We start from the raw sequence: 24,952 nt of genomic DNA, 5'->3' as shown, positions 1-24,952 counted from the left end.
TTCTAGAACAGAAGAGCACCCCCCCCAAGACTTCTTTCCCTCAGAAAACAGTTTGTGTTGAAAATCTACAGTGGCAGTCTAGAGCAAGAGAAGTGACCCATAAACATTCATTTAGAAGGAGCTCTGCACAGAAAAATCCTCAGGGACGGAAGGTTCAGGAAGAGAGGCATCAATATTTATTAGAGGGAAGACAGTGTTGGAACATAGAAGCTCGCTGACTTGCATGTTTTCTTTGCTGCTTAAAATATACTGTAACAAATTTGTAGACTTTACCACCTATGATGCTTAGGCGAGCTGAAATTGGATGAATGATGAGGATTTGAACAAAGTGTGTGGCTAAGTGGCCTGGATATTTTTTATTTTTATTTTCCTTATTGCACCTTGGTACAATATTAGATGTGTCTCTTGACTTTCCTCTCTTCCATCTATACAAGGAGAGCGAATGTTTGCCTCCTAAAAGGTCACCTCCGAATTATTTATTTATTTATTTAAAGATTTTACTTATTTATTTGACAGAGAGAGAGAGAAAGAGAGCATGGGCAGGGGGAGTAGCAGGCAAAGGGAGAGGGAGAAATAGACTCTCCGCTGAGCAGGGAGCCTGATGTGGGGCTCCATCCCAGGACCCTGGGATCATGACCTGAGCTGAAGGCAGACGCTTAATGACTGAGCCACCCAGGCACCCTATTTACTTATTTATTTAAATATTTTTTATTTATTTGAGAGAGAGAGAGAGCACGAGTTGGGGGGAGGGCTGAGGGAGAGGGACAAGCAGACTCCCCGCTGAGCGCAGAGCTGGATCCCAGGACTCCGAGATCATGACCTGAGCCAAAGTTAGATATTTAACCAGCTGAGACACTCAGGAGCCCCTTTATTTATTTACTTTTAAAATTTTATTTATTTATTTGAGGAGAGGGTCAGAGGGAGAGGGAGAGAGAGAACCTCTGAATTATTTAGAGGTGCTTTCGTTTGAGAAACGCATTCAGGAATTACAAATGCCCACTTCCCAGAGCTTAGAAACTGGCTGCTCTCTTCAGGGCCTATCCTAGGCTGGTTTCTTCCAGGTAACTACTCATCATCTTCCTTCTGCCCTCCCTCCAGTTTCTTTTCTGTTAATACAGTCACTAAAAACCTTGGTCATCCTGGACTCTTCCCTCTCCTCTTCTAATAACCACATTCTGTCCATTATTTTTCTGCAATTAAAAAATTTTTGGAACATTAAAAAAAAATTTTTAAGTCCCATAGTTTATGTAAGTAGCCTCTGACCTGAATGAACCCAGTGGTTTCCTTACAGACCTTCCTAACCTTAAGCTCTTCTCCCTAGGGATTTCCTTAGACTCTAACTTTTATCGTACCCTACTATTTTATATGTGAACTTGAATATTGTGCCACTTCCTGGTGTCCACAGAATAAAGTTCAGATTCTTTTGCATGGCAGTTCAAGTCCTGCACAGCCTGGCTTCAGCCCCCTTTTATCTTATCTAGTCTTATCTACCCCAGCTCACCTTCATTTCCTCTTCTTCAAACTTGACTGCTTATAATTTTTGGAGAAAGCCCTTTGCTTTTTCATCTTTGTTGACTGCTCATTCAGCTACATTTTTATAAGCTTAAACTTGCTGTTCTTAGCATTTTTGCACTCCCCCCCCGCCCCCCGCCATAAATACCAGCCTGAATGCCTTGCACATCGGTAGGTGCTCAAAAATGTCTGTGGCTTTGAGGTATAGAGACCCAGGCAGTTCATCCCCTGAAGTGCTCAGTCACGTGAGCAGCTCCTGGCCCCCACCTCTCTGAGCATGCTCTGAACTCCTCTCCCCTCCCTTCCTGGTTTGCTCTTGCACACTTCTCTTTTAGTTTTATCACCAGACCACAGACAGTTCACAGAAGGTCCAGCAAAGGGAGAACCTGGAGGGAAAAAGTCACGTCTGTCCAATAGCCTGTCACCACTACAACCTGTTGCTGTGAAGTGGTTGCACTGGAGTCTTCCTCCTTGAAAGCTGAACTGGCCATGGTTAGTCCTTGCCAACCTAAGTCAGATTTGCACAGGGTGCAGATTGGAGTTTGAATCCAGGGCTTCTTGGTTTGCAGGACATAGGAGGTGTTTTTAGAGATGTCTAAAGAAAGAAGAGAAAACGAAGAAGCACGGTTATTCAACTTTTAAGAAAGTAACAGAGCGGGCGCCTGGGTGGCTCAGTTGGTTAAGCGACTGCCTTTGGCTCAGGTCATGATCCTGGAGTCCCGGGATTGAGTCCCGCATCGGGCTCCCTGCTCGGCAGGGAGTCTGCTTCTCCCTCTGACCCTCCTCCCTCTCATGCTCTCTGTCTCTCATTCTCTCTGTCTCAAATAAATAGATAAAATCTTTATAAAAAAAAAAAAAAAGAAAGTAACAGAGCTGTTTGGGTGGTGGCCAGGCTGAAATAGGAAAAATTGATTCTTTCCATTGTTTGTAATGCTGGGTGCCCTGTGTTATGGGCTTCTCTCCAGAGTTTCCTGCATTGTGTGCTGTTTACTTAGCTCGCCCCGCCTTTTTTTTTTTTTTTTTTAGACTCCATGCCCGCACATGGGGCTCAAACTCACAACCCCAAGATCAAGAGTTGCCTGCTCTTCCAACAAATAGCCAGCCAGGCACCCCTAGCTCCCCTTTATCATAGAGTAAAATCCAAACTCTACATGGTATTCAAAGTCTTACACTTTGGCCATGTATTACTAGTATATACTAACAAATCCTTTAAAATAAAAATTTGTTTATAAAAATGTATTACTGTGGGGGCGCCTGGGTGGCTCAGTCATTAAGCGTCTGCCTTCGGCTCAGGTCATGGTCCCAGGGTCCTGGGATCGGGCCCGCATCGGGCTCCCTGCTCGGCGGGAAGCCTGCTTCTCCCTCTGCCACTCCCCCTGCTTGTGTTCCCTCTCTCACTGCATCTCTCTCTGTCAAATAAATAAATAAAATCTTTAAAAAAAAAAATTTAAAAAAAATGTATTACTGTGAACTATTATTATTATTAGCAGTTACCATTTATTAAGTGCTTACTGTGGGTCAATGGGTCTCACACTGTGCCACAAAAAGGATGTTCTCAGATGGAGAGATTGAGGCTCCGAGAGGGTAGGTAACATGCCTGTGATCACTCACTGGTCAGTGACAGAGTTGAGAATAGAACTCAAGTTGTTGGTTTGAATCTAATGCTTGAGCCCTAATCCTTTCGTCTCCCCTAGTACTTCTCAAACAAAACTTTTCCTACTTGTTTCTACTACCTATTATGCCTTTTTTCTGAGGATACCATAATGCTATGTCTTTGTACTGAAATTGTTTCTTCTGCCAGAATTGCTTTCTGAACTTCACATTTTTCTGATAGTTAATATAGTTTACTGGTTAAGAGCACAAACTCTGGACCCAGATTCCCTGGGCTTGAATCCCGGCTGTGCCATTTACTATCTGTGTGTTCCAGGGCAAGTGACTTAACCTCTTTGTGTTTACCTTCTGGTTTGTAAAGTGCAGATAATAGCACTTACCTGTTGGAGTAGCTGTGAAGATTAAATAAATGTAGAGCATTTAAAACCATGCCTGGCATGTAGTAAGCCCTGAGTATTTGCTATGAATATTATTCACACTAGTAGTACTATCGCTGTTGTCATTAACACAGCCTGACTTGGATTCCGGATAGTTGGATCTGGATCTGTTTATCTCCCTGTCAGTTGAATGTGTCTCTTGCTGGTATGTGTTGCCGTCTGAGGCTGCCAGAGCCCAGGGCATGGCCCCCTCTGTGTACACAGCACAGTATCACTAGTAAGCATTGAACCAACTCACTCACTGCTGCCAGTTTGCATTGTCAGGCATGTTGCTCCTTTGGTTTTGCCGGTTCTTCTCGTGTGCTGGAAATGGAATGCGAAGGCCAGTGGCTGAGAAGATAGGAAGGATCCTCTCAGACCTGTCTAGTAGACGCTCAGCAAGGGTAGGACATGGTCTCCACCCAGCAATGACAGCCACACACCCACACACCCTGTGGACACCGTGGTAGTACTTTTGCTTTGTTATCCAGACAGACTCACAGAGTACTTATCTCTATGAGGTGATAGTTTCATTGAAGATGTGCTCATGCTTGCAGAGGGAGACACTGTGGAGTCAGGCAGATTTGGGTTTTAATGTCACTTGTGCCATTTACTGGCTTGGTTCTGTGTCCTTGGGCACATCTGCTCTCTGCTGTGGGCCTCTGTATCCTTATTTGCTAAATGAAGCCAATAATCGGAAATAACAGAGGAAGCACTTAGGACAATCCCTAGCGATTAGAGGGTACTTGATAAATGGTAGGCTTGATGATCAGAGCAGTGGAGGGTTAGGAGTGTTAGAGCTGGGGAAAAAAGTGGTAGAGGGAAGGAACTAACAGTTCCTGCACATCTGCTGTGTACCAGGCATTGTGCTAGGCTCTTGACCCACTTAGATTTCATTTGGTTATTCTTTGACTTCTCTGTCAGTTTGGTGTTGTCATCCGCATTTTACAAATGAGGAAACAAGTAATTTGCTTGAGGTTTCATACGAGGTAATGGATGGAGCCAGTGAAAGAGCCAGGTCTGTTTTATTCCAAAGCCCAAGGCTTCTTTCCCCAAACACTCTAATTTCTCGTAAAGTGCCACACAAGTTCTATGGACGAGAAAGTCTTCAGAAGTCAGAGAAATGAGACCGAGGACTAGCCTGGCGGCGGGAGTGGGGCTTCATGAGGGAGGGCGTAGGATTGGAGGCTGGGCTTTGCAGCAGAGGTGGCCGGCACAGAGGAGGGCCTTCCCCTGGAAGCAGGAGTGAGGGTGGCGTACACGGCCGTTTTGGCTGTTTCGATCGGGCTGTTTTTAGGTGGTGGAGCCGTGAGCTGGGCGAGGACGGCCACTTTGCAAAGGGCCTCATCTTCCAGTTGGACCAGTTTGTATCTTAACCTGCAGGCCGCAGTGCAACCCTGAAAGCTTTAGAGCAGGGAGACAGGAAATCAGAGTTCAGTCTGCCCACGTCCAGACACAAAGTGGGGTAGGGAGAAGGGGGAAGATCCTGGAGTGGGAGACTCTCGCCGTGACAAGTGAAAAGAGGGTGGCCTGGGGGATGGCAGCCGTGGGAACGAAGTCAAAGACATTGGTGGCCGACCGGCTCTGGGGGCCCAGCGAGAGGGGTGAGCGGATGGCAGGATTGCACACCGGGCTGGTGGGGACGGGGCTGGTGCAGGTGACAAAGGGAGAGCTCAGGGAGAGGGCCCAGCAGTCAAACGACAGCTTTACCTGGGATGGATCAACACAGAACGTCTGGTGGAAATGTAGACAGTGGCGGGACTGCGCTCAGGCAGAACTGGACAGCTCTGTTTGGAGTGGACTGTGATGACTGAGGATTCTTGTGCAAGAGAAGAGCGTGACCTAGATCTGCACTGCTCATTGTGGCGGCCACACGTAGCTATTTACATTTAATTTAGGTAAATAAAATAAAAAATCCAGTTTCTCGTTCGCTCTAGAAACATTTCAAGTGTTTCAGTGTGGCCAGTGGCTACTGTTTCAGGCAGTGGACTTGTAGAACATTTCTGCCATCTTAGCAAGTTCTGTTGGACAGCACTGGTCTAGATCTTGGGGAGTACCTACAGGTAACTAGGGGACCTGCGGGGGGAAATGGAGCAAGAGGGGGAGACAGGAGGAGCAACTGAATTAAGAAATAACGTTGCTGGGGGAAAAAAGAAAGAAAAGAAAAGAAAGAAAGACCTCTCGGACAATTCTTGAAAGAAGTCCGGTACTTGGGATTTGGGTTAGAATTTACTTTTTTTTCCTTGTGTGATGTCCTGTTTGAGAAAAAGCCCCAACCCCAGGTCAGTGATAGGCCTGGCTACAAGACGTTGACATCGAGACCTTGCCTCCTGTCTTTGTTTTGTAGCTCTGGGCCTTCAATAGGTCTGGCTTGGCTTCTAGAGCACCTTTTGGCCTTGCAGTGAGGGAGAGGCTCCAGTTAGCCATAGGAAAAGAAGACGGTAACCACAGAAGGCAGATACACTATTATCTCTGGTCAGTGGACGAGTCCACACTTAGAGAAGTTAGGTGATTTGCCCAGAGTCGTAGAGCTAGTGAGTGGCAGAGTCAAAAATGGAACCTGGGTCTTTGATATTGATGTATATAAATAAAATACACATTGTAGGGGCGCCTGGGTGGCTCAATTGGTTAAGCGACTGCCTTTGGCTCACGTCATGATCCTGGAGTCCCGGGATCGAGTCCCGCATCGGGCTCCCTGCTCAGCGGGGAGTCTGCTTCTCCCTCTCCCGCTCCCCCCTCTTGTGCTCTTTCTCTCTCTCAAATAAATAAATAAATAAAAATAAAATAAAATCTTAAAAAAAAAAAATACACATTGTAACTAACTTTGAAAGTGCCTGTAAGCAAAAAGCAAAAGAAGTCCTACCATGGAGAAATGACTACTGTCGACCCTTTGGTTTCTCCCCATCCAGGCTTTCCAATGTGTATGTGTATGTGTCTATAAAATGTATAGGTATATTTAGAAGTGTGTTTTATATGTACACAGACATACACTCTAGTCCTTTCTGATGTGTGTAGCTATGTCAGGCCATGCTCTTAACTGCCATCTTCAATCCCTTATCAGCAGTTCTGAAGTCCTTAAAGCTTCAAAGACTGAAAAAATGTTTTTTGCAAGATTGGCCCAAGCTCAGTTTGGCAGTAAGACTCGCTTGAACTGACAGGAGGCTATTTATAGGCTTTATTTATCCCATCGCGTATTACTACTCCTAAGTTGCACTGTGGAAATATTAAAGTGTTTGATTCCTTGGTGTCGCCTCAGACTCTGCTGGGGGTGTTGTATTATAGGCAGCATAGGTAATGTATTAGCTTTCTAAAATCCCCAAATCCTGGGACGCCTGGGGTGGCTCAGTCAGTGGAGCATCTGCCTTCAGCTGAGGTCGTGATCCCGGGGTCCTGGGATTGAGCCCCGCATCAGGCTCCCTCCTCCACGGGGAGTCTGCTTCTTCCTCTCCCTCTGCCCACCCCCAGCTCGTGCTCTCTCTCTCTCACTCTGCTCTCTCTCTCAAACAAATAAAAATCTTTAATTAAAAACAAAAGAATTGAATTTAAATAAAAATAAATTATTAAAAAAAAAAATACCCAGAAATGACACCCTGTGGCTGTTTGTTCAGTGTCTACTGGCTGCCTGATATGTTCCATAAATTGTGGTAAGCCGAGGGCCACAGAAAAAAAGGATCAACTCCTGCTTCCAAGAAGCTTGTGGTCTAGCTAAAGAAGGAAGACAAAGAGTTAAACACAGTTACGGTTCCATTATGATAAATGCCTTGACAGAGGCAAACCCTGGGTGTGTGAAAATACGAGGGCTAGAGGAGACCTTTTGAAGGAGGTGAATCCGGAGCTGAGTCTGCAAGGATGACTGAAATTCACCCCATGAAGGTGGGATTGGGGCGTGATTTGGGTCGGGGGGGGCGGTGAGGAGGCAGCATCTAAAGAGAGAAATCGTTTTGCTGTGACTGGATTGGGGGTTGGTGGTAGGAGACGGGGCTGGAAAGGGAGTCTGGGCTAATTGCAAAGGTCCTTGTACGTAATACTCAGAGGTTTGGGGTTTATTGCACAGGTGATAGAAGTTATCGTGGGAGGGGCGCCTGGGTGGCTCAGTCGTTAAGCGTCTGCCTTCGGCTCAGGTCACGATCCCAGGGTCGTGGGATCGAGCCCCGCATCGGGATCCCTGCTCCGCAGGAAGCCTGCTTCTCCCTCTCCCACTCCCCTTGCTTGTGTTTCCTCTCTCGCTATCTCTCTCTCTGTCAAATAAATAAATAAAATCTTAAAAAAAAAAAAGTTATCATGGGATTGGAGGCACAGGAATGACCTGCTCAGATTTGTGTTTTCTTCGAGATGGTGGCAGAATGGACTGGAGGGGGAGATAACGGAGGCAGGGAAATCACTGAATGTGCTTTCCAGAAACAGTAAATGCCTGAACTAAGGCATGACCGTAGGGATAGGGAAGACGGTCAGGTATAAAAATATTTAGGAGAGAGGATTTATAGGACTTGGTGGAAAAACATGGGAAGAAAGGAAAAACCCAGATGTCCGCTGTTAGATTGGCTGACAAAGGAATGGAGGTCTGAGGTTGGAAAAAGGGCAGAGTGTGAATAGGGAAGCAGGAGAGGAGGAAGGACAGGAAGCTGTGGTCAAAAAGGAAGCATGGGGCTGCCTGATGGTAAATTTGGTAAAGAGCCGCTGACAGCCAGCTTCCGTGCTAGATTCAGGGGAGAAGAGATTCCGAGAAGACTGCCCTGTGGCTGGAAATCCCCCAAATCATGCCTTAAAGTTTCCATGCACAGAATGAGGAATGAAGATGTTCTCGTCCTTGCCGGACTGGATCCTGCGGCAGACACGGTGATGTAGGTCTGCAGGGCAATTTTCCAGTCCATTCATGGACGGAAGCTGAATCCATAGGGACACACCACTTGTCCCCAGGAGATGTCCTTTCAGTCTGGCTGTTAGTAGGAACTGCCCCCCAAAAACAAGACCCTTAGAAAGCGCTGATATAGGAACAGAGCTCTATCCCTTAGTCCTTAATTTGCTTTGGCTCCTCATAAAGCCCCGTGAGGTATTTATACTGAAGTTCCTACTTTGTAGATGAAGAAACTGAGACCCAAAGAAAAGAAGGAACTTGTCACACAGGAAGATAATGGTACAACTAGGCTTCAGCTTACATTTCCTGATACTTGCATGCATTTAACACATCGAGTACTTACTATAAGCCAAGTGCTGCTCCAGGTCCCTGGGAAAGAGCATGAAGACAAGGCCCCTGCCTTCCAGAGCTTACCTTTCAGTGGACATAGGCTCCAATAAGCTGAGGAGTACTTATGAGAGGTAATATCAAATGGTATTAGTACTAAGAGGAAAAATGTAACAGGATTGTGGTTCCCAGATGGTGCACTGTAGCTCCCCAGCACCATGCAGGGAATTCACAGGGCCACGGTGGGACATTTCAAGGTTCGGAAGGAAATACAGAGATACCTGTCAGTCTGCTGGAACACCAACCTTCTAGCTCGACGTAGTTCACAGTTTCAACGTTAGATGGCGCTGCATTCTTTTTGATGACATGGTATCTTTGCGAAGCTGGGTTTGGGGTGGTTGCTGGGATCAAAAGCAAGTACCAGGCAGAAATCAGTGTGGCACATCGTAGGTGGTGTCCCCTCGGATTCCAAGGTTTGAGAGGGTGTGCAGTACGCAGCAGGCGCACACATCTCTTTAGTCGGTAATTGTGGTTATTTCAAATGAAATAGAAATAGTATTTTTTCCTTCTGTTTATGTGTATTCATTTTCAAACTGCTACTTAAGTTGTTAGGACTTTAGTACTTCATGATTTTATTTTGGCCCTAACTACTTGAACAGCGCTGGTAGGTATTTCTTATGGCCTCGAGGCTCTTTGGAAAAAATCACTTAGATAGTAAGGGTGCTGTGAACAGAGGAATTTAGGAAGCTCTGAAGTAAGGGGATAGAGTGATGTGGGCTGGTGGGGGGCTGTTTAGATAGGGTGGCAGAGCCTCTGACAGCAGAGGCCTGAACGAAATGCAGTGAGTCATGTGGAGATCTGAAGGAAAAGCATTCCAGGTAGAGGGACCCGCAAGGGCGAAGTCCCTGACTTGGGAATGAGCTTGACATGCTCCAGGAACAGCAGGAAGGGAGGTGTGGTCAGAGCAGACTGAGTGAGGGAGAGTGCAGTGGATGGGGGCCAGAGAGGTATGGGGGCCAGGTTAGGGAGGGCCTTATCAACTCTCTCAGGGGGCCAAATTTCATTCTGAGGTGTGGGAAGCGATTCGAAAGTTTTAAGCAGAGAAGTTAATTCGTGTGGCATAGTGATACACCTTCTTTTCACTCTGGCTGCTATCTGGAAAACTAACGACAGGAGTGTGTAAGCGTGGAAGTCAAGAACAGTTAGGAAGCCGGTGTGGTGAAAAATTCCAGGTATATTTCTGAAGGTAGAACTTGGCTGCATTGCTGATGAATTAGGTGTGGGAGTAAGGGGAAAAAGGAGGAGTCACAAGTCAGTCTCAGGTTTTTATTCTGCACAGCTGGTCCAGTGATGGTGCTATCTACCGAGCTGAAGAAGCCTAAGGAGGGGAAGCAGCATAGAACAACCTGGAGCTCAGGTGAAAGGTTGGAGATTGGGAGTGGTCAGCATGTAGGTGGTTTTTAAAACTGAGGCTAAGTGAGATCACCTGGCTGGAGAAGCGGTCTCGTGCCAGGGGCTTTGCCCGGACTCATTCCTGGGGGTGGGGCGTGGGGTGCGTGGAGAAAAAAAGGAGCCTTCAGAGACTAAGGGAAGTATTTACCGGGGGAGAGAGTGGTTTCTATCAAGAGCTGCCGAAGAGGTTGGAGTGGACTTAGCTGAAAACTGGGAACTGACCGCTGGATTTGGCAACATGAAGGTTATCAGTAACCTTAACACATCAGTTGCGGTAGAGTAGTGGGGAGTTAGGCTCCACCACTTTGAAGGGAAGAGTATTCACCTACATTCACCTATGAATTCTTCATAGGAGATTTGTCTTTTCTCCTCCATTTATTTTTATTTTTATTAAAGATTTTATTTATTTATTTATTTGACAGAGAGAGCGAGAGAGCACAAGCAGGGGGAGAGCGAGAGGGAGAAGCATGCTCCCTGCAGAGCAGCGAGCCCAACGTGAGGCTCCATCCCAGGACCCTGGGATCATGACCTGAGCTGAAGGCAGTTAACCGACTTAGTCACCCAGGTGCCCCAAAGCGAAGTTTATTGAGTGATAGTAAAGTGATAGTACAAAGCTCCCGAAGAGGCAGGGGACCCAAGACGGTTGCCTCCGTTTATTTTTTTATTCAATTTTTTATAGCAGTATGGATTGATGGTTATTTCTTTTATACTTGGAATTATAATCCAATATTGCTTTATTTCGTTGCTCAAATTGTTCCAGCTGTGACCATTGGAGCTCTTTCAGTTGGCTTCTGTGTCCATTTGACATACCCTCATCATTGTGGGTGTTTTTATTTTGGGAGTTTTTTTTAGTACTTTGTTTTCTGGCACTAGAAGATGCTCCATCTTGTATATTTCCTACCCCAGTCCTAAAATAACCATATCTCAAGGAGCCCCGGTTCCTTTTATTGGAGAATGGTAGTGGAAATCGAGATTGGGCATCAAAGAGTGGTCCTTGCTAGTGGTGTGTCCTTGCTTCTAGGCTCTCTTAGCTGATGGAGCAAGGAAATGTATGTGTGTATACTTAAATGTGTGTATCTCTATATTTCTATATGTAACCATATGTATCTATATTAGGTAAACATGAACTTATGCTGATATCTCCAACTCTAACCCATTACCACATGGATCATTCTAGCCCCTTCCCCTTGTTTACCTGGAATCTCCCACTCCAACAATGAGAAACCTGGCTCCCACAATCCACTCTCCATTTTCTTAAGTGTTAAATTCCAGGATCCATGTATAGCGGCTTCAGAATTGATAACCCATATCCCTGAGGGAAACAGCATTATCGGTCAGAGGAGAGTGCTTATGAACAGTTCATTTTGCCTTTAGTCTTACAGAGTCCACCCATTTCCAAAGCTATTTAGGTCAGCACTTTTTTCTTCTATCCCCCCTCAGTGAGGCTGTTTCATACATTTGTAATATAGATTCTTTTGTCATTTTCTCATTTCACTCCAGGATCCTTTAATCTCCCAAAATGATTTTTTTTAAATTCGCATACATTACTCTGTGCTCTAAAGTTCTATGGGTTTTGAAGCCTATGGGTGGTGTCATGTATCCACCATTACAGCTTCTCACAGAATAGTTTCACTGCCCTAAAAAGTCCCCTGTGCGGCACTTACTTAATCCTTACCCACCCACTGAACACCTAGCAACCATTCATCTGTTTACCCTCTCTAGAGTTGAAATCCTACAGCATGGAGCCTTTTCACAGTGATTTCTTTCACTTAGCAATATGTATTTAAGATTCATTCATGTTTTTCTGTGACTTGGTGACTCATTCTTTTTTATTGCTGAATAATATTTCATTATATAGATATACCATAGTTTGTTTATTCAGTCATCTATTGGAGGACATCTTGGTTGCTTTCAGTTTTTGATGAGTATGAATAAAGCTGCTGTAGGGGCGCCTGAGTAGTTCAGTCAGTTAAGCATCTGACTTCGTCTCAGGTCGTAATCTCAGGGTCCTGGGATCAAACCCTGCGTTGGGCTCTGCGCTTAGCGGCGAGTCTGCTTGTCCCTCTCCCTCTTCCTCTGCCCTTCTCCCCCCTCGTGCTCTCTCTCTCTCTCTCAGATAAATAAATTAATTTAAAAAGAAAGTTATGTGCAGGTTTTTATATGGACATAAACTTTCAAATAGATAAAGATCTAGGAGTGTGATTGCTGGATCATATGGTAAGGCTGTTTAGCTTTGTAAGAAACTATCAAACCGCTTGCAAAGTGGCTGTACCATTTTCCACTCTTACAATCAGTAAATGAGAGTTACTCCACACCTTGCCAGCAATTGGTATTGTCAGCTTTTTGGATTTTAGCCATTCTTTTTTAAGATTTTTTTTTTTTAATTTATTTATTTGACAGAGAGATAGCACAAGTAGGCAGACCAGCAGGCAGAGGGAAAGGGAGAAGCAGGCTCTCTGCTGAGCAGGGAGCCCGATGCAGGGTTCAATCCCAGCACCCTGGGATCATGACCTGAGCTGAAGGCAGCCGCTTAACCGACTGAGCCACCCAGACGCCCCTGGATTTTAGCCATTCTTAAAGGTTTCCCATTATGCCATTCACTAACTCAGGTACCTTGGTTCTCTAAGCTTTAGAGTTCAGTGAGAGTAAAGCAAGAGAGGTAGAATACAGTTGGGGATTTGGTTCTCAGAAATAATTTGGTTAACCACGGAGCTGTAAAATTCTAGAAACAAGTTCTGCCTTATTTCTGTTGTATGCTGAAGACAATGGGAAGATGACCTGAAACGTTCCTAAAGAATGCTACAGACTTGAGCTTAGATGTTACATATTTCTATAAGACACATAAGGAATCCATGTTCATCCAGTATTTTCTGTTGAATTGTTGAGTGACTGAACTGCTTATTATGTGCTGGCTGGTGTGCTGGGTGATGGGGATACAGTGATGAATAAATCAGACATAGTCCTGTCCTCAGTAAGCTTACAGTCTAACTGGGGAACAAACATTATAATACACGGCAGTTGAGGCTATAATGAGACATACAGGGAGCTGTGGGAACACCAGTGGTAGGGCATCTGACCTGATCTAGGGGGAGTTAGAGAAGGCATCTTAGAAGGAGTGAGCTCTGAGATGTGGTCTACGGGCAGGGCTTGGCTAAGTACAGTCTGTGGGCCAAATCTAGCTCACTGCCTGCTTTTTTACAGCCTGTGAGCTAAGAATAGTTTTTATAGTTTTAAATGTTTGAAAAGAATTAAGAGAGATTCATATTTTGTGACTTGTAAAAATTATGTAATCTTCAGCTTTCAATGTCCATAAATAAAGTTTTCCTGGAACACAGCCATGCTCATGGCTCCTTTACTCTATGACAGCAGGATCAAATCGTTGTGATGGAGACGGTACGGCCTGCAGAGCCTCCGACATTTACGCTCTGGCCCTCTGCAGAAAAGTTTGCTTACCCCTGGCCTGGGATGGGTAGGAGTTAGCTGTGTAAAGCAAAATGAAAGAAGGAAGTGGGTTTCTGATGGGATATTGCAGTGTAACTGCAGTAACTTTAATATGCATAGACTATGGCATTCAAGGAGGTGGGGAGCCAGAGGACTATGGTGAGAGATGCAGGTGGGCAGGTGGGATCCAGACTGGAGGGAAACTTGGTAGCCGTACTGGGAGGTTTGAGTTTATTCAATGGGAAGCTCTTAAAAGGTCTTAAGTGGGGCGCCTGGGTGGCTCAGTTGGTTAAGCGACTGCCTTCGGCTCAGGTCATGATCCTGGAGTCCCGGGATCGAGTCCCGCATGGGGCTCCCTGCTCAGCAGGGAGTCTGCTTCTCCCTCTGATCCTCCCCCATCTCATGCTATCTCTCTCTGTCTCATTCTCTCTCTCAAATAAATAAATAAAATCTTTAAAAAAAAAAAGGTCTTAAGTGATGTGATTAGCCTTCCTTTTTCAAAAAATCCTCTGGCCACAGTGTAGAAATTGGGTCAGAGATGGTGGGGTGAGAAAGGAGGCCAGGAGATTAGTTTGAAGTCATTCCAGGGAGATGTTGGTAACGTGGGCTAATAGGGCCACATTGGAATATATATATTTTTAAAGATTTTTATTTATTTATTTGACAGAGAGAGAGAGACAGCGAGAGAGGATCACAAGCAAGGGGAGTGGGAGAGGGAGAAGCAGGCTCCCCGCTGAGCAGGGAGCCCGATGCGGGGCTCGATCCCAGAACCCTGGGATCATGACCTGAGCTGAAGGCAGACGCTTAAGGATTGAGCCACCCAGGCATCCCGGAATATATTGATTTGAGAGGCATTCAGGAAACAAAATTGAAAGGCCGTGGTGATTGATTGGAGGTATTGAAATATCATTATTTTCATATTTCAAATTGTGTGTGTGTGTGTGTTCTTGTTCCTGTGAATGCGTGGTCAAAAAATCCATTTTTAATAATAGTCTTCAGGGCAGAATTCTTTCGTGATGGTTCATGCCTCCAGTGCTCCTTAACTTGTGTGTTGAAGCAGCCGCTTTCTGTGGTCTCTCCATGCTGTTTTCTGTGGACAAGAGATTTGGCTTTTTTTTTTTTTTTTAAAGATTTCATTTTATTTATTTGACAGAGAGAGACACAGCGAGAGAGGGAACACAATCAGGGGGAGTGGGAGAGGGAGAAGCAGGCTTCCCGCGGAGCAGGGAGCCCGATGCGGGGCTCAATCCCAGGACCCTGGGATCATGACCTGAGCCGAAGGCAGACGCTTAACGACTGAGCCACCCAGGCGCCCCGAGATTTGGCTTTTAAGGAGCAAAGAAGCTATTGGCAGATTACTTTTTCTTTTCAGGTTTATCTTGGTTTAACAACTGTCCCAAAGTATTTATTTATTAAAAGTCCTTGGTTTGCTCTTTGGTTTTTGAGGGAATTTATTAACAGTGACAAGCACTTCCTATTCTCTAGAGCACTTAGACCCTTTCCAGTGTCAGATCTCTGACCCTTGCCTCTTTCCTCCTTGAACTTGAAGTCCCACTTGGAGTAAATGGGAATGAGATCCCTATCTTATATTTCATAATATGCTGTATGGCTTCCAAAGTGCTTATTCACATGTCAGCTATTTGATCCCAGCAGTATACCTGTGATAAGGGCAGGACAGGTCAAGTCACCGAGGTTGAGAGAGGTTGGATGACTTGCTTGAAGTCCGAAGGCCAATAAATAGTAGAGCTGGTGATGGAACTTAGGTCTGCAGATTGCACAGTTTTAATCTTTCTGTAATGCATTCTGTCTCTAAGAAAAGGGAGTCAGACCAGCTGGGATAGTTATGTTTTCAGAAGTAAAGATCTCTGGATGAAATGCTTGGTTTTTTTGCCCTCTCTCTTGTGCTCCACAAGGCACCACCATCCGCCCTTCCTATGCTTTCAAGCACTATGTGCACAACCAGTGATCTCTAGACAACAATTGGAGAAGCTGTGGTCTCTATGTTAAAGTCTGTGTAAGCATATTTTCATTCCTTCCACCTCCCCTTAGGTGTTTCTGACTTTGATGATTCGAGGTCAGATAAGACAGGCCTGCTTGTGGACCCAAGCTCTTGTGGTCAGGATACACCAGACAACTTGCTCACAAGGTAATGCAGCTGTCCCTTCATTTGTACTTCCTAAGGCCAAAGTTTTCCTCAGTATAGAACTGAGACCATTACTGTGCGTGATGTAAGTTGTCCCAGGGTAGCTGGTTTAAGAAATGTTGGACATTTATTGAGCATTGACTGTGTATGCCAGGCACCATGCTCTTACCTGGATTATCTTATTTTAACCTAAAAGATAGGTACCATTGTCTTCTTTGTTTTACAGCTACAGAAACAGGTGAAGAAGAGACTATATAATTTACTCAAGATCCAGAACTAGCAAGTAGCTCATCTAGGATTTGAAACTGGCAGTCTAACTCTACCTTAGAAATGTAGAAGATTAGAAACATTTTTGTTTCTCCCTCCCATTCTTTTAGGAGTTTCCTGACTCTGAATATACTTCTTTTTTTTCTGTTTTTATTTACTTTCGTTTTTTTCCTGATGTGCTATCATATTTAGTCTGTACACCAGTGCCCCCTACTGCTCATAGCCAAAATCATCTGGTCAAGATAAAAAACTTGCTTGTTTGTGTCAGTATTTTTATGCACTTAAGCAGCAAGGAACAATCCCTGAACTTTAAATGTAGCTAGATCTGTCATTCTCAGTTCACCTTGAGCCTTTTTGATAGACATAGATACATTTTTACATAGCTGTAATTAGTATGTACTTGAGGATATAATATCAGATACTTAGGTGGTCTTTATTCAGGGCCAGCAGTTGTTACAAGTGCTTTATGTATCTTAATTCATTAAGTAATGTTCAGCAAAAGTTTCTTGCACTTTTATTAGGATTCTGTTAGATAAATGTGTCAAATTTTAAATTTTGCTTAACTTTAAATGTTGGCATTTGAATAATTTTTAGTTTGACTATTAAAACTACACAAATAATCATGAAATACAAACTTTCATTGCTCTTCTTTTATTTCAGATTATTCCTGTGGAATAGAGATACAGTAGAATTGTCAAGTCAAAGGATCTGGATAGTTTTATAAGTCTCGTTACATGAGGCAGTAGGGTCTAGAAAGAGTACTGTCAAATCTGGGTTCTAATCCATACTCTGCTGCCATCCAACTGGGTGGATCATTGATGATGCTAGATCTCATTTTTCTTATTTGGAAAAGGAAGGGATTAGATCAGAATGTCTTCAAGGTCCCCTCTGATCTGAGCTCTCTATCAGAAAATCTCCGGACCAATGTGCTATACAATCAACAACATATAAGTTTACTTAATTGCACATAGACATAGTGGGGTTTTTTTAGTAAATACATTTGACTTTGGCCTCGTTCATCTTCTGTGACTCAGACACGTGTGTGTGGAAGCTTCAGGTTCATGTATTTTGTCATGGGGGACTCATCAGGATATGATAAATTTTTGTCTGTCTGTTTTTCTAGACAGAATAAATCCAAGTATGAAATCACCGACATGGTTCGCTCCTCCACTATCACGGTATCAGACAAGGCTCACATTTTATCCATGCAGAAGTTCGGGCTACGAGATACAATAGTGAAATCACGTCTAGTGCAGAAAGAAGAGGATTATACCTATATCCAGAACTTCAGGTAGCTAACTGGGCAGACTGTTTTCAAAGCAAAATGATCATTCAGCTCTCTGAAATTCCAGCACCCCCTTGCTGCCCCCATACCCTAGATTTGTAAGTAGATCCTTCTACAGCATCTCACCCATCATTCTCTAAATGATCATTTCCTTTCAGTCTTCATGAGCAGCCATTTATTCTTGCCTGGACAGGCACAGTGGTGGGTGTGGCATAGCGGGAGTCACACGATTTGCAAATAGTCACGGTATTATTTGAAGAGGTATATAGGACAGAAGAAGGAACGTTATCCTGAGATTTGTGTATCTCTTGGTCATTCTGGGCCTTTGAAGAAAGTCATTTAAACTGAAGTTAGTAAATTGAAGGTAGTGTTTGGTAATCTTTTTAGACAGGATTACCGAAAGTTAAATGAATAGAGGTTGCAGGATTCTGCTAGATGCTTTTAAATCAGTTCACGGGGACTGTAACACAAAGTGACATTGCTTCCAGGTATATAAACAGTCAATTATGGTGAACACTGCTGTTGCTTTCCTTCTGAAGATAATTACCAAGGTACTTTTCGTTGTTTTTTCATTTCCCTAGCACACACAGGGTAAGGAATCATTTTGTAGATTACGGTTCTCTAGTGGCTGCCAAAGCTAAATAGGAGTGTTCCCGATAGCCCTATACTGTTTGAAGTTATCACAAAAACAAAGATACCATGGCAGACTGCAAGTCACCCTTTGGTGCCACAGTCCTCGGTCCAGGTCAGGTGTGACATTTCTTAGGTCTTAAACTTTGACTCCAAAGAGACTGAAACTGGGCAAAGTCAGCGTAGGATGCTTTCCCCTGTCATCTCCATAGTCTCCCCAAGTGACTGATCAGTTCTCTTTGCTGACAGGTTTTTTGTGGGAACATACAATGTGAATGGCCAGTCCCCCAAAGAAGGCCTCCGGCCCTGGCTAAGCCATGGGATCCCGGCCCCAGATGTGTACTGTGTGGGGTGAGTGCTTCTCTTCTCAGTTCTGCCTCTCCACCTCTAGACAGTGTAGCTGGGCGGAAGGGACAAGGACATGAATGTATAACTGAGTCTTCACAGCAGGTGAAGGAATTGAAAAATGAGCATGTGCTTAATAACAGCTGCTTCTCTGTTTGATGTTCTTCCTGGAAGTAAACAAATTTCTGGCACCATTAAAGTGATGTGCTTGGCATTTAAATGCTATTATTTAATTTTTAGTGCAGCCCTCTGTTAAAATCACTACACCTCGAACTGTCTACTTAGACATTCAGCTCTTTGTTGGTCATAAAGCAGAAATATCTTTTGCCAGGGAAGGAAGGTTAGCTTTATCTATTTATTTTTAAGATTTTATTTATTCATTGGACAGAGAGAGAGAGGACAAGGACGGGGAGCGGTAGGCAGAGGGAGAGGGAGAAGCAGACTCCCTGCTAAGCAAGGAGCCCAATGCAGGACTCGATCCCAGGACTCCGGGATCATGACCTGAGCCGAAGGCAGACGCTTAACCGACTGAACCACCCAGACACCCCAGCTTTATTTTTTTAATTTATTTAATTTATTTTTAAAAATTATTTAATTTTAAAAAATTTTAAATTTTTTTAGAGAGAGAGTTTGTGGGGAGGGGCAGAGGGAGAGGGAGAGAGAGAACCCCAAGATGCGGGGCTTGATCTCAGGATCATGACCCAAGCTGAAATTAAGCGTCAGACACTTAACTGACTGAGCCACTCAGGTGTCCCAGGAAGGTTAGCTTTAAAAAGAAAAAAAAAAGTCCATCAGTCAGTCATTTTTTTCTTCCATACATATTATCTTCCTACCACTGTCCTAGGCCTGGGAATGGGGAGGGGGCAGCAAAGGAGCCTGTATGGTAAAGTGGGAAGGGCCTAGAATTTGGAATTTATATAGACCTAGGCTTGGCCCCCAGTTTGCCATATGGTGCTTGTGTGAACTAGTAATCTCAGGTGTAAAATGGAGACACTTGTGACTGCTTCACGGGCTGGGTATGGAAAGGAAATGGGTGGCTGCTCATGAAAGCGCTGGTAGTTTCTTAGCATTTAGTCTCTTGGCTCCACGTATTTATTTTTCTCCCCTCTTGAGGGCCCTGCAGTTTAGCTAGAAAGTGAGGACACATGTGCCTAACCCAATCTGAGGACGTGTTGTCTTGCACATTACTCTTCTCTACTCTGACTGCTTGCTGCTTGTTACAGGTTCCAGGAGCTTGATCTGAGTAAGGAAGCCTTTTTCTTCCATGATACCCCGAAGGAGGAAGAGTGGTTTAAAGCTGTATCAGAAGGTCTTCACCCAGATGCCAAGTATGCAAAGGTAAGCGAGGGGTCAGTGACCCTTAATTTTAGGTTGCCATGCAAGGAAATTCAAAGACCTGTGACCTTTATCATAAGTCCGTCCTAATTATTTCAAGTCCAAGTCCTCCAAAAGAGGTTCTCTGGGTAGGAAAGATGCAGGTCTGGGCACCGGTAGGCTGCTCAGGTTATCCCAGAGCATGCTCGGTGAGCTGCACAAGTGATTACCCTGTGTTCCTCCTGTGGAGAAGGAAACACATCAGTGTCCTCAGCCAGCTTCGAGACCACTTTCCTTCTGGGATAGTTCTTCCTGTTTTCGATTTCTAGTTCATGGTGTGACCGGAATGTTTGGCTCTGTTGTCCAGGTGAAGCTCATCCGACTGGTGGGGATTATGCTGCTGCTGTATGTCAGACATGAACATGCAGCGCACATCTCCGAGGTGGAGGCCGAGACCGTGGGGACAGGAATCATGGGGAGGATGGTGAGTTTTTGGTTGGTATGCTTGATCCCTAAGGTTTTGGCCCTGCCTCTCATGATACTGTGACTGAGTGCGTCCCAGTTTGAGGGTGCTGGTGTGACAAGATGAATGGTGCCCTCAAGCAGGGCTAGGTGGAGCAGACCCCTTAGAAATCGTATTTTAGTGAGCTGCTGACTGATTTAGCATGTATCCGTGTCTACTCCACACCAGAGTTGATCTATCCATTTCCCCCATGAAATTGCTCGCAGAAACTATGTTGGGAAACCAAGATACAGAAAGAACGCTGATCACAGGTGTGCGTTTCCTCTTCTTGAGGCTCCTAAAGTCCTGCTTTTAGGTTCTCCTGCAAGAGCTTAGCTTCCTGTGGAGAAGGGCAGGCATGTGGTTTGCCTGTGATTTAGTGAAAAGTGGACTCGGCTTTGCCACTGACTGGCTAGTCACTCTGCTTTCTTCGATTTGTTTTCCTACCTGTTAAAATATGGACAATAGGGGCGCCTGGGTGGCTTAGTCGGTTAAGCGCCCGACTCTTGATTTCTGCTCAGGTCACAGTCCCAGGGTCGTGAGATCCAGCCCTGTGTCGGGCTCTGCGCTCAGCGGGGAGTCTGCTGGAGATTGTCTCTCTCCCTCTCTAAGAAAATTAAAAAATAAAATACAGACAGTAACACTGCTTCACTTAGCTCTCATGATTATTTTGAAGAGAAAACATGTTGAAAACGTGCAGATTTAAATGGCTGCCACCTTGAGGTTGTGAATTGGATTCTTTCGGGCTCTTTCTCATAGGGTAACAAAGGAGGCGTGGCCATCAGGTTCCAGTTCCACAACACCAGCATCTGCGTCGTGAATTCTCACTTGGCAGCCCACACAGAAGAGTATGAGAGGAGGAACCAGGACTATAAAGACATCTGTTCTCGAATGCAGTTTTGTCAGATTGACCCAGGCCTTCCCCCTCTCACCATCAGCAAGCACGAGTGAGTCTGGGCTCAGACCCCAAGCAGTTTGCCGCTCCAGCTATGCAGAGTTGGGGCCTCTCTGTTTTGTCAGGGAGGTGACTGGGGGAGGCTCCCCGCTGCTGGAGTGGGACCTCCAGCTAACGCTCACTTACACGCAGATTATGTCTCGTGGAAATGTTCTGTGTCCTAACTTACCATTGGGCAGACCTCTAGAATCTTTCTCACACATCATTTGTCCCCAGAAAATGTGTCAGATTTATTTTAACGTGGGTCTGCCTTGATTAAACATCACGAGGAAAGCAAGCAAAGAGCGAGCGTCTCAAGTCCAGGTTTCAGAAGTATGTTTTAGGATATTACATGTCTATTCTTTCCAGAAGCACATGTAATTGAGATTTGGACTGCGGTGGTCTGCCTTCACTTAGGCTCTTATACCTCTTGAGTCAACGTTACAAAGCTGCAATTACAGCTGCTTGGAGCATCTTGGGCTAATCTTTGTTTTCTTTGTTCCGTTTATCTCTAAAACGTTCTGTATGTCTCAGATCAAGGCATATTAGAATTTCAGACCTTACAGTAACACTTGGAGCTTGTGCCACTTCTTTTAGAAAAAGGAAGAAGCCCCTGAGGCCATGGTGTCTGCCAGGGAGTACACAGATGCAAGCTTCTCATCCCGCCTGCTGCGGTGGCAGAACGGTCTTGAGCTCACTGGTGTTCTGGAAGCTGACAGGATGGCTTTCCTTCTCCAGGGAACCTAGCAGGGAGTGTGGCTTCCGTTCTGCTGGACCTCCAGCATCCTAGTTTGGGAGCTTGCAGCTTGCATGTCGGTTTGTCCGCTTTTAGCTTGTGGATGCATTTATCTTGGTGCGTGCATCCTGCTGTGTGGGTTCTCTAATGACCCGGCTGCGGGCTTCAGATGGCGCAGGATTGGACTTTATGGGCTGTGCACTGTCACCTGGGAATGTCCAGTTACCCTTCTCCCGAAGCAGCAGGTGTGATAAAACACCTGTCACACTTTGCAGAAAGAGCCAACCGATGATACAGTGGGTCTTAAACCCAGACTCCACTGTACAGGTTGAGCTTTGTTTCAGAGGAACTCAATTCTAGAAACAAAGGCTGAGAGTGTGTTTTGTGGACTGTCATGTGCATGGAGGCGACATCATGGCATCATCTGGTTTGGGGCCCCCGAGCTACCAACATGACTCCCAGTATTTGATCTTTTGTGCTTCTTCCCAGGAATGAGGTAAATGGTTGTCTTTCTTTTAGATCTTATTAGACTGTCTTTCCAACCACACAGCGTAAAACAGTCCAGGACAACTCAAGGCTGTTTCTGATGAACCTGGAGCAAAGGGTCACTGAGTAAGCAGCATGTTAGCCGTGATGTGAAATGGGGCGGCAAAAGAAAAGATTTCCCAAACAGCAGAGTCACTTCCCTCCCAGCTCCCAAGAAGCTGAGCCTCAGGGCCCTTCTGTCAGAAGCATGCTGGCTAGGATAGGTGAAGTTCCTCCTCAACCTGTGACCTTTGTGTTCTGTCCTCACAGTGTGATCTTGTGGCTGGGGGACCTCAACTACAGGATAGAAGAGCTGGATGTGGAGACGGTGAAAAACCTCATCGAGGAGGAGGACTTTCAAACCCTGTATGCGTATGATCAGGTACAGATGGCCACCTGTGCCTTCTTCGGCAACTGTCCCCCCACTGTGAGGGCACAGGTAGGCCTGGCTTCCCAACCTTCGGCCTCTTCTTCCTCGGCTGGGTAGGTTTCCCCGAGGAGCTGATGACCAGCCGTTTCTCCTTTCACCTGCATTTCCTTGTCCACGGCTGTCCCCCCGTTGGCTCTTCCCTCAAGGCGCCTCGTCCCCCTGGGGGGCAAGAGCGTGTGTGTTCTCTGTCTCAATCTCTCTCTCTCTCTCAACCCCTTTCCCCGGTGCTCATTCATTCATTCATTCCAGTAGGGGCTGAAGGGGTACCAAGCTTCTCTTAAAGACACTTGGTATGTTTAAGATGATTTGTTAATTGTTTTCTGAGTGAGCCTGCCTTGACCCCTCCTGCTCTCACCAGACTTGTCCAGTGTAAATGACCACTCTTCTTCCTGAGCGGCTTTCTTCATGTCCGACAGAAACCAGTTCTCTAAGCTGCGGCTCTCCACTGTGGTTGGGGTCGGCGTTTCTTGCTCAGAGCACCAGCCGTTTCACAGGAAGGAGCAATCTGTGTCTCGCTGACTTTCTTTAGGCTACCCCTCTCAGTGGATTTCAAAACTGTTCAAGTGGTCAGAGTCGTTTTTAGTCTGTAGCCACCTTCGTATTGTCATCAGTCTGAATCTTCCTGTTAACATTTTTGTCCCCCAGTGCACATCAATCAAAGGGAAAAAAAATCTCAACTTTGTTAAGTCTTTCTTTATGGAATAATATCTTTTTTGGCCCATTTTTCTCACCTGTTCCTTTCCTTGGTAAATTACCTTTTTTTCCTCTTTAATCCCTTTCAGCATTCAGTTTCAGCATTAAGCCAGTCTGCTCTGTAACTGTCTATTGCATCTGGATTCTGGAGTGAGGCATTCTAATAACTTCCCTGGTGGTTTCATACCCACCTCGTCTTGCCTTCTTTTCTGGTCTTTCTTCAAGTTAACAGTACCGGTTTCGTGTGTTCGCTACTTCCCAGATGGTTTTGAGGTCTACGTATACCAATTTAAGAATCATCCTAAGTTAATATCTACATTTTTATTATTTCTGTGGCTTTTTCCTTAATAGTCTTTTTAGGAATTCATATTTTGGGGAATTTGACAACTGTTGTCCCCTGCGTAGCTGCCCCCTGTCTCCAGTGTTAGCTGATAGTTCTTCATCAGTCCACACTGGGCCGAGCTTGGTCCTCCATGGAGGAGGCAGGAGCACCTGTGGTTGTTAATCTTGCTGCAAGTGTGATCTGGAAGGAGCTCCCAAAATGAGTGCAGTAGGAGGAATGCTGGCTCTTCTCAGAATGTGCCAGGCGCCATTCTAAGTTGACAGTTCTTTCCAACAGCCCTGAGAGACAGATTCTATTACAAATCCAAAATTTGCTGATGGGAGAAATCAAGGCACAGAGCTTCCCCTAGTTCATATAACTCATCTGATAAACTCCTTTAGAAAATTGTTTAAATTTAATTCATACTTGTTTTGGTATACTTCTACTATTTATTTTTAGACACCTGGAAGTTCCCCTTTGTTTTTGGACTGTACCTTCCCAGACCTTTTTCTTTCTTTTTTTTTTTTAAAGATTTTATTTATTTATTTGAGAAAGAGAGAATGAGAGAGAGCAAGCACATGAGAGGGGGCAGGGTCAGAGGGAGAAGCAGACTCCCTGCCGAGCAGGGAGCCCGATGCGGGACTCGATCCAGGGACTCCAGGATCATGACCTGAGCCAAAGGCAGTCGCTCAACCAACTGAGCCACCCAGGCGCCCCAGACCTTTTTCTGTTTAGTTCTCTCTGTACAGTGGGAACAGCTGTGTTACACAGGTGAAATAAATATCTGATACTTGGAAGGAAAAGCTCTGTGTTGGTACCTGATCCTCTTAGGGACATCTCAGCAAGATGGTACTCAGGCCCTCTGGATGCAGGTATCCTCTTATAAAAGAGCCTTAAAAACTGTATAAGAGGAGGGGCGCCTGGGTGGCTCAGATGGTTAAGCGTCTGCCTTCGGCTCAGGTCATGATCCCAGGGTCCTGGGATCGAGTCCCGCATCGGGCTCCCTGCTCCTTGGGAGCCTGCTTCTCCCTCTGCTTCTCTCTCTCTCTCTCTCTGTCTCTCATGAATAAATAAAAAAAAAACAAAAAAAAAAAAACTGTATAAGAGGCAAAGGAGTGGTCAACTCACTCCCCTTCCTAGGATTTAGTTCTCGAGATCTTTTTTTTTTTTTTAAGATTTTATTTATTTATTTGACAGAGAGAGACACAGCGA

General features: G+C 45.2%; 1 protein-coding gene across 7 annotated transcripts in view; it reads left to right on the top strand.

Annotated features, from left to right (window-relative positions):
- The window catches only part of INPP5B (inositol polyphosphate-5-phosphatase B), a 48,003-nt gene that overhangs the window by 12,138 nt on the left and 10,913 nt on the right, over nucleotides 1-24,952 (top strand). For 6 of the 7 annotated variants that reach the window (XM_031016763.2, XM_031016769.2, XM_031016771.2 and 3 more), the window contains 7 exons: nucleotides 15,664-15,760; nucleotides 17,148-17,315; nucleotides 18,189-18,290; nucleotides 19,508-19,622; nucleotides 19,966-20,082; nucleotides 20,860-21,047; nucleotides 22,566-22,677. In XM_031016763.2, the coding sequence (XP_030872623.2) occupies nucleotides 15,664-15,760; nucleotides 17,148-17,315; nucleotides 18,189-18,290; nucleotides 19,508-19,622; nucleotides 19,966-20,082; nucleotides 20,860-21,047; nucleotides 22,566-22,677 (899 nt within the window). The remainder of the gene's footprint in view (nucleotides 1-15,663; nucleotides 15,761-17,147; nucleotides 17,316-18,188; nucleotides 18,291-19,507; nucleotides 19,623-19,965; nucleotides 20,083-20,859; nucleotides 21,048-22,565; nucleotides 22,678-24,952) is intronic. The other variant, XM_081818130.1, reaches the window with a different exon arrangement.

This window comes from Leptonychotes weddellii, chromosome 4 (genome assembly GCF_054177405.1).
Source record: "Leptonychotes weddellii isolate Sample4059 chromosome 4, ASM5417740v2, whole genome shotgun sequence".
In the NCBI taxonomy this organism is placed as follows: Eukaryota; Metazoa; Chordata; class Mammalia; order Carnivora; family Phocidae; genus Leptonychotes; species Leptonychotes weddellii.
Note: the sequence above shows the minus strand (reverse complement) of the source record. Positions and strands in the feature narration are given on the sequence as shown.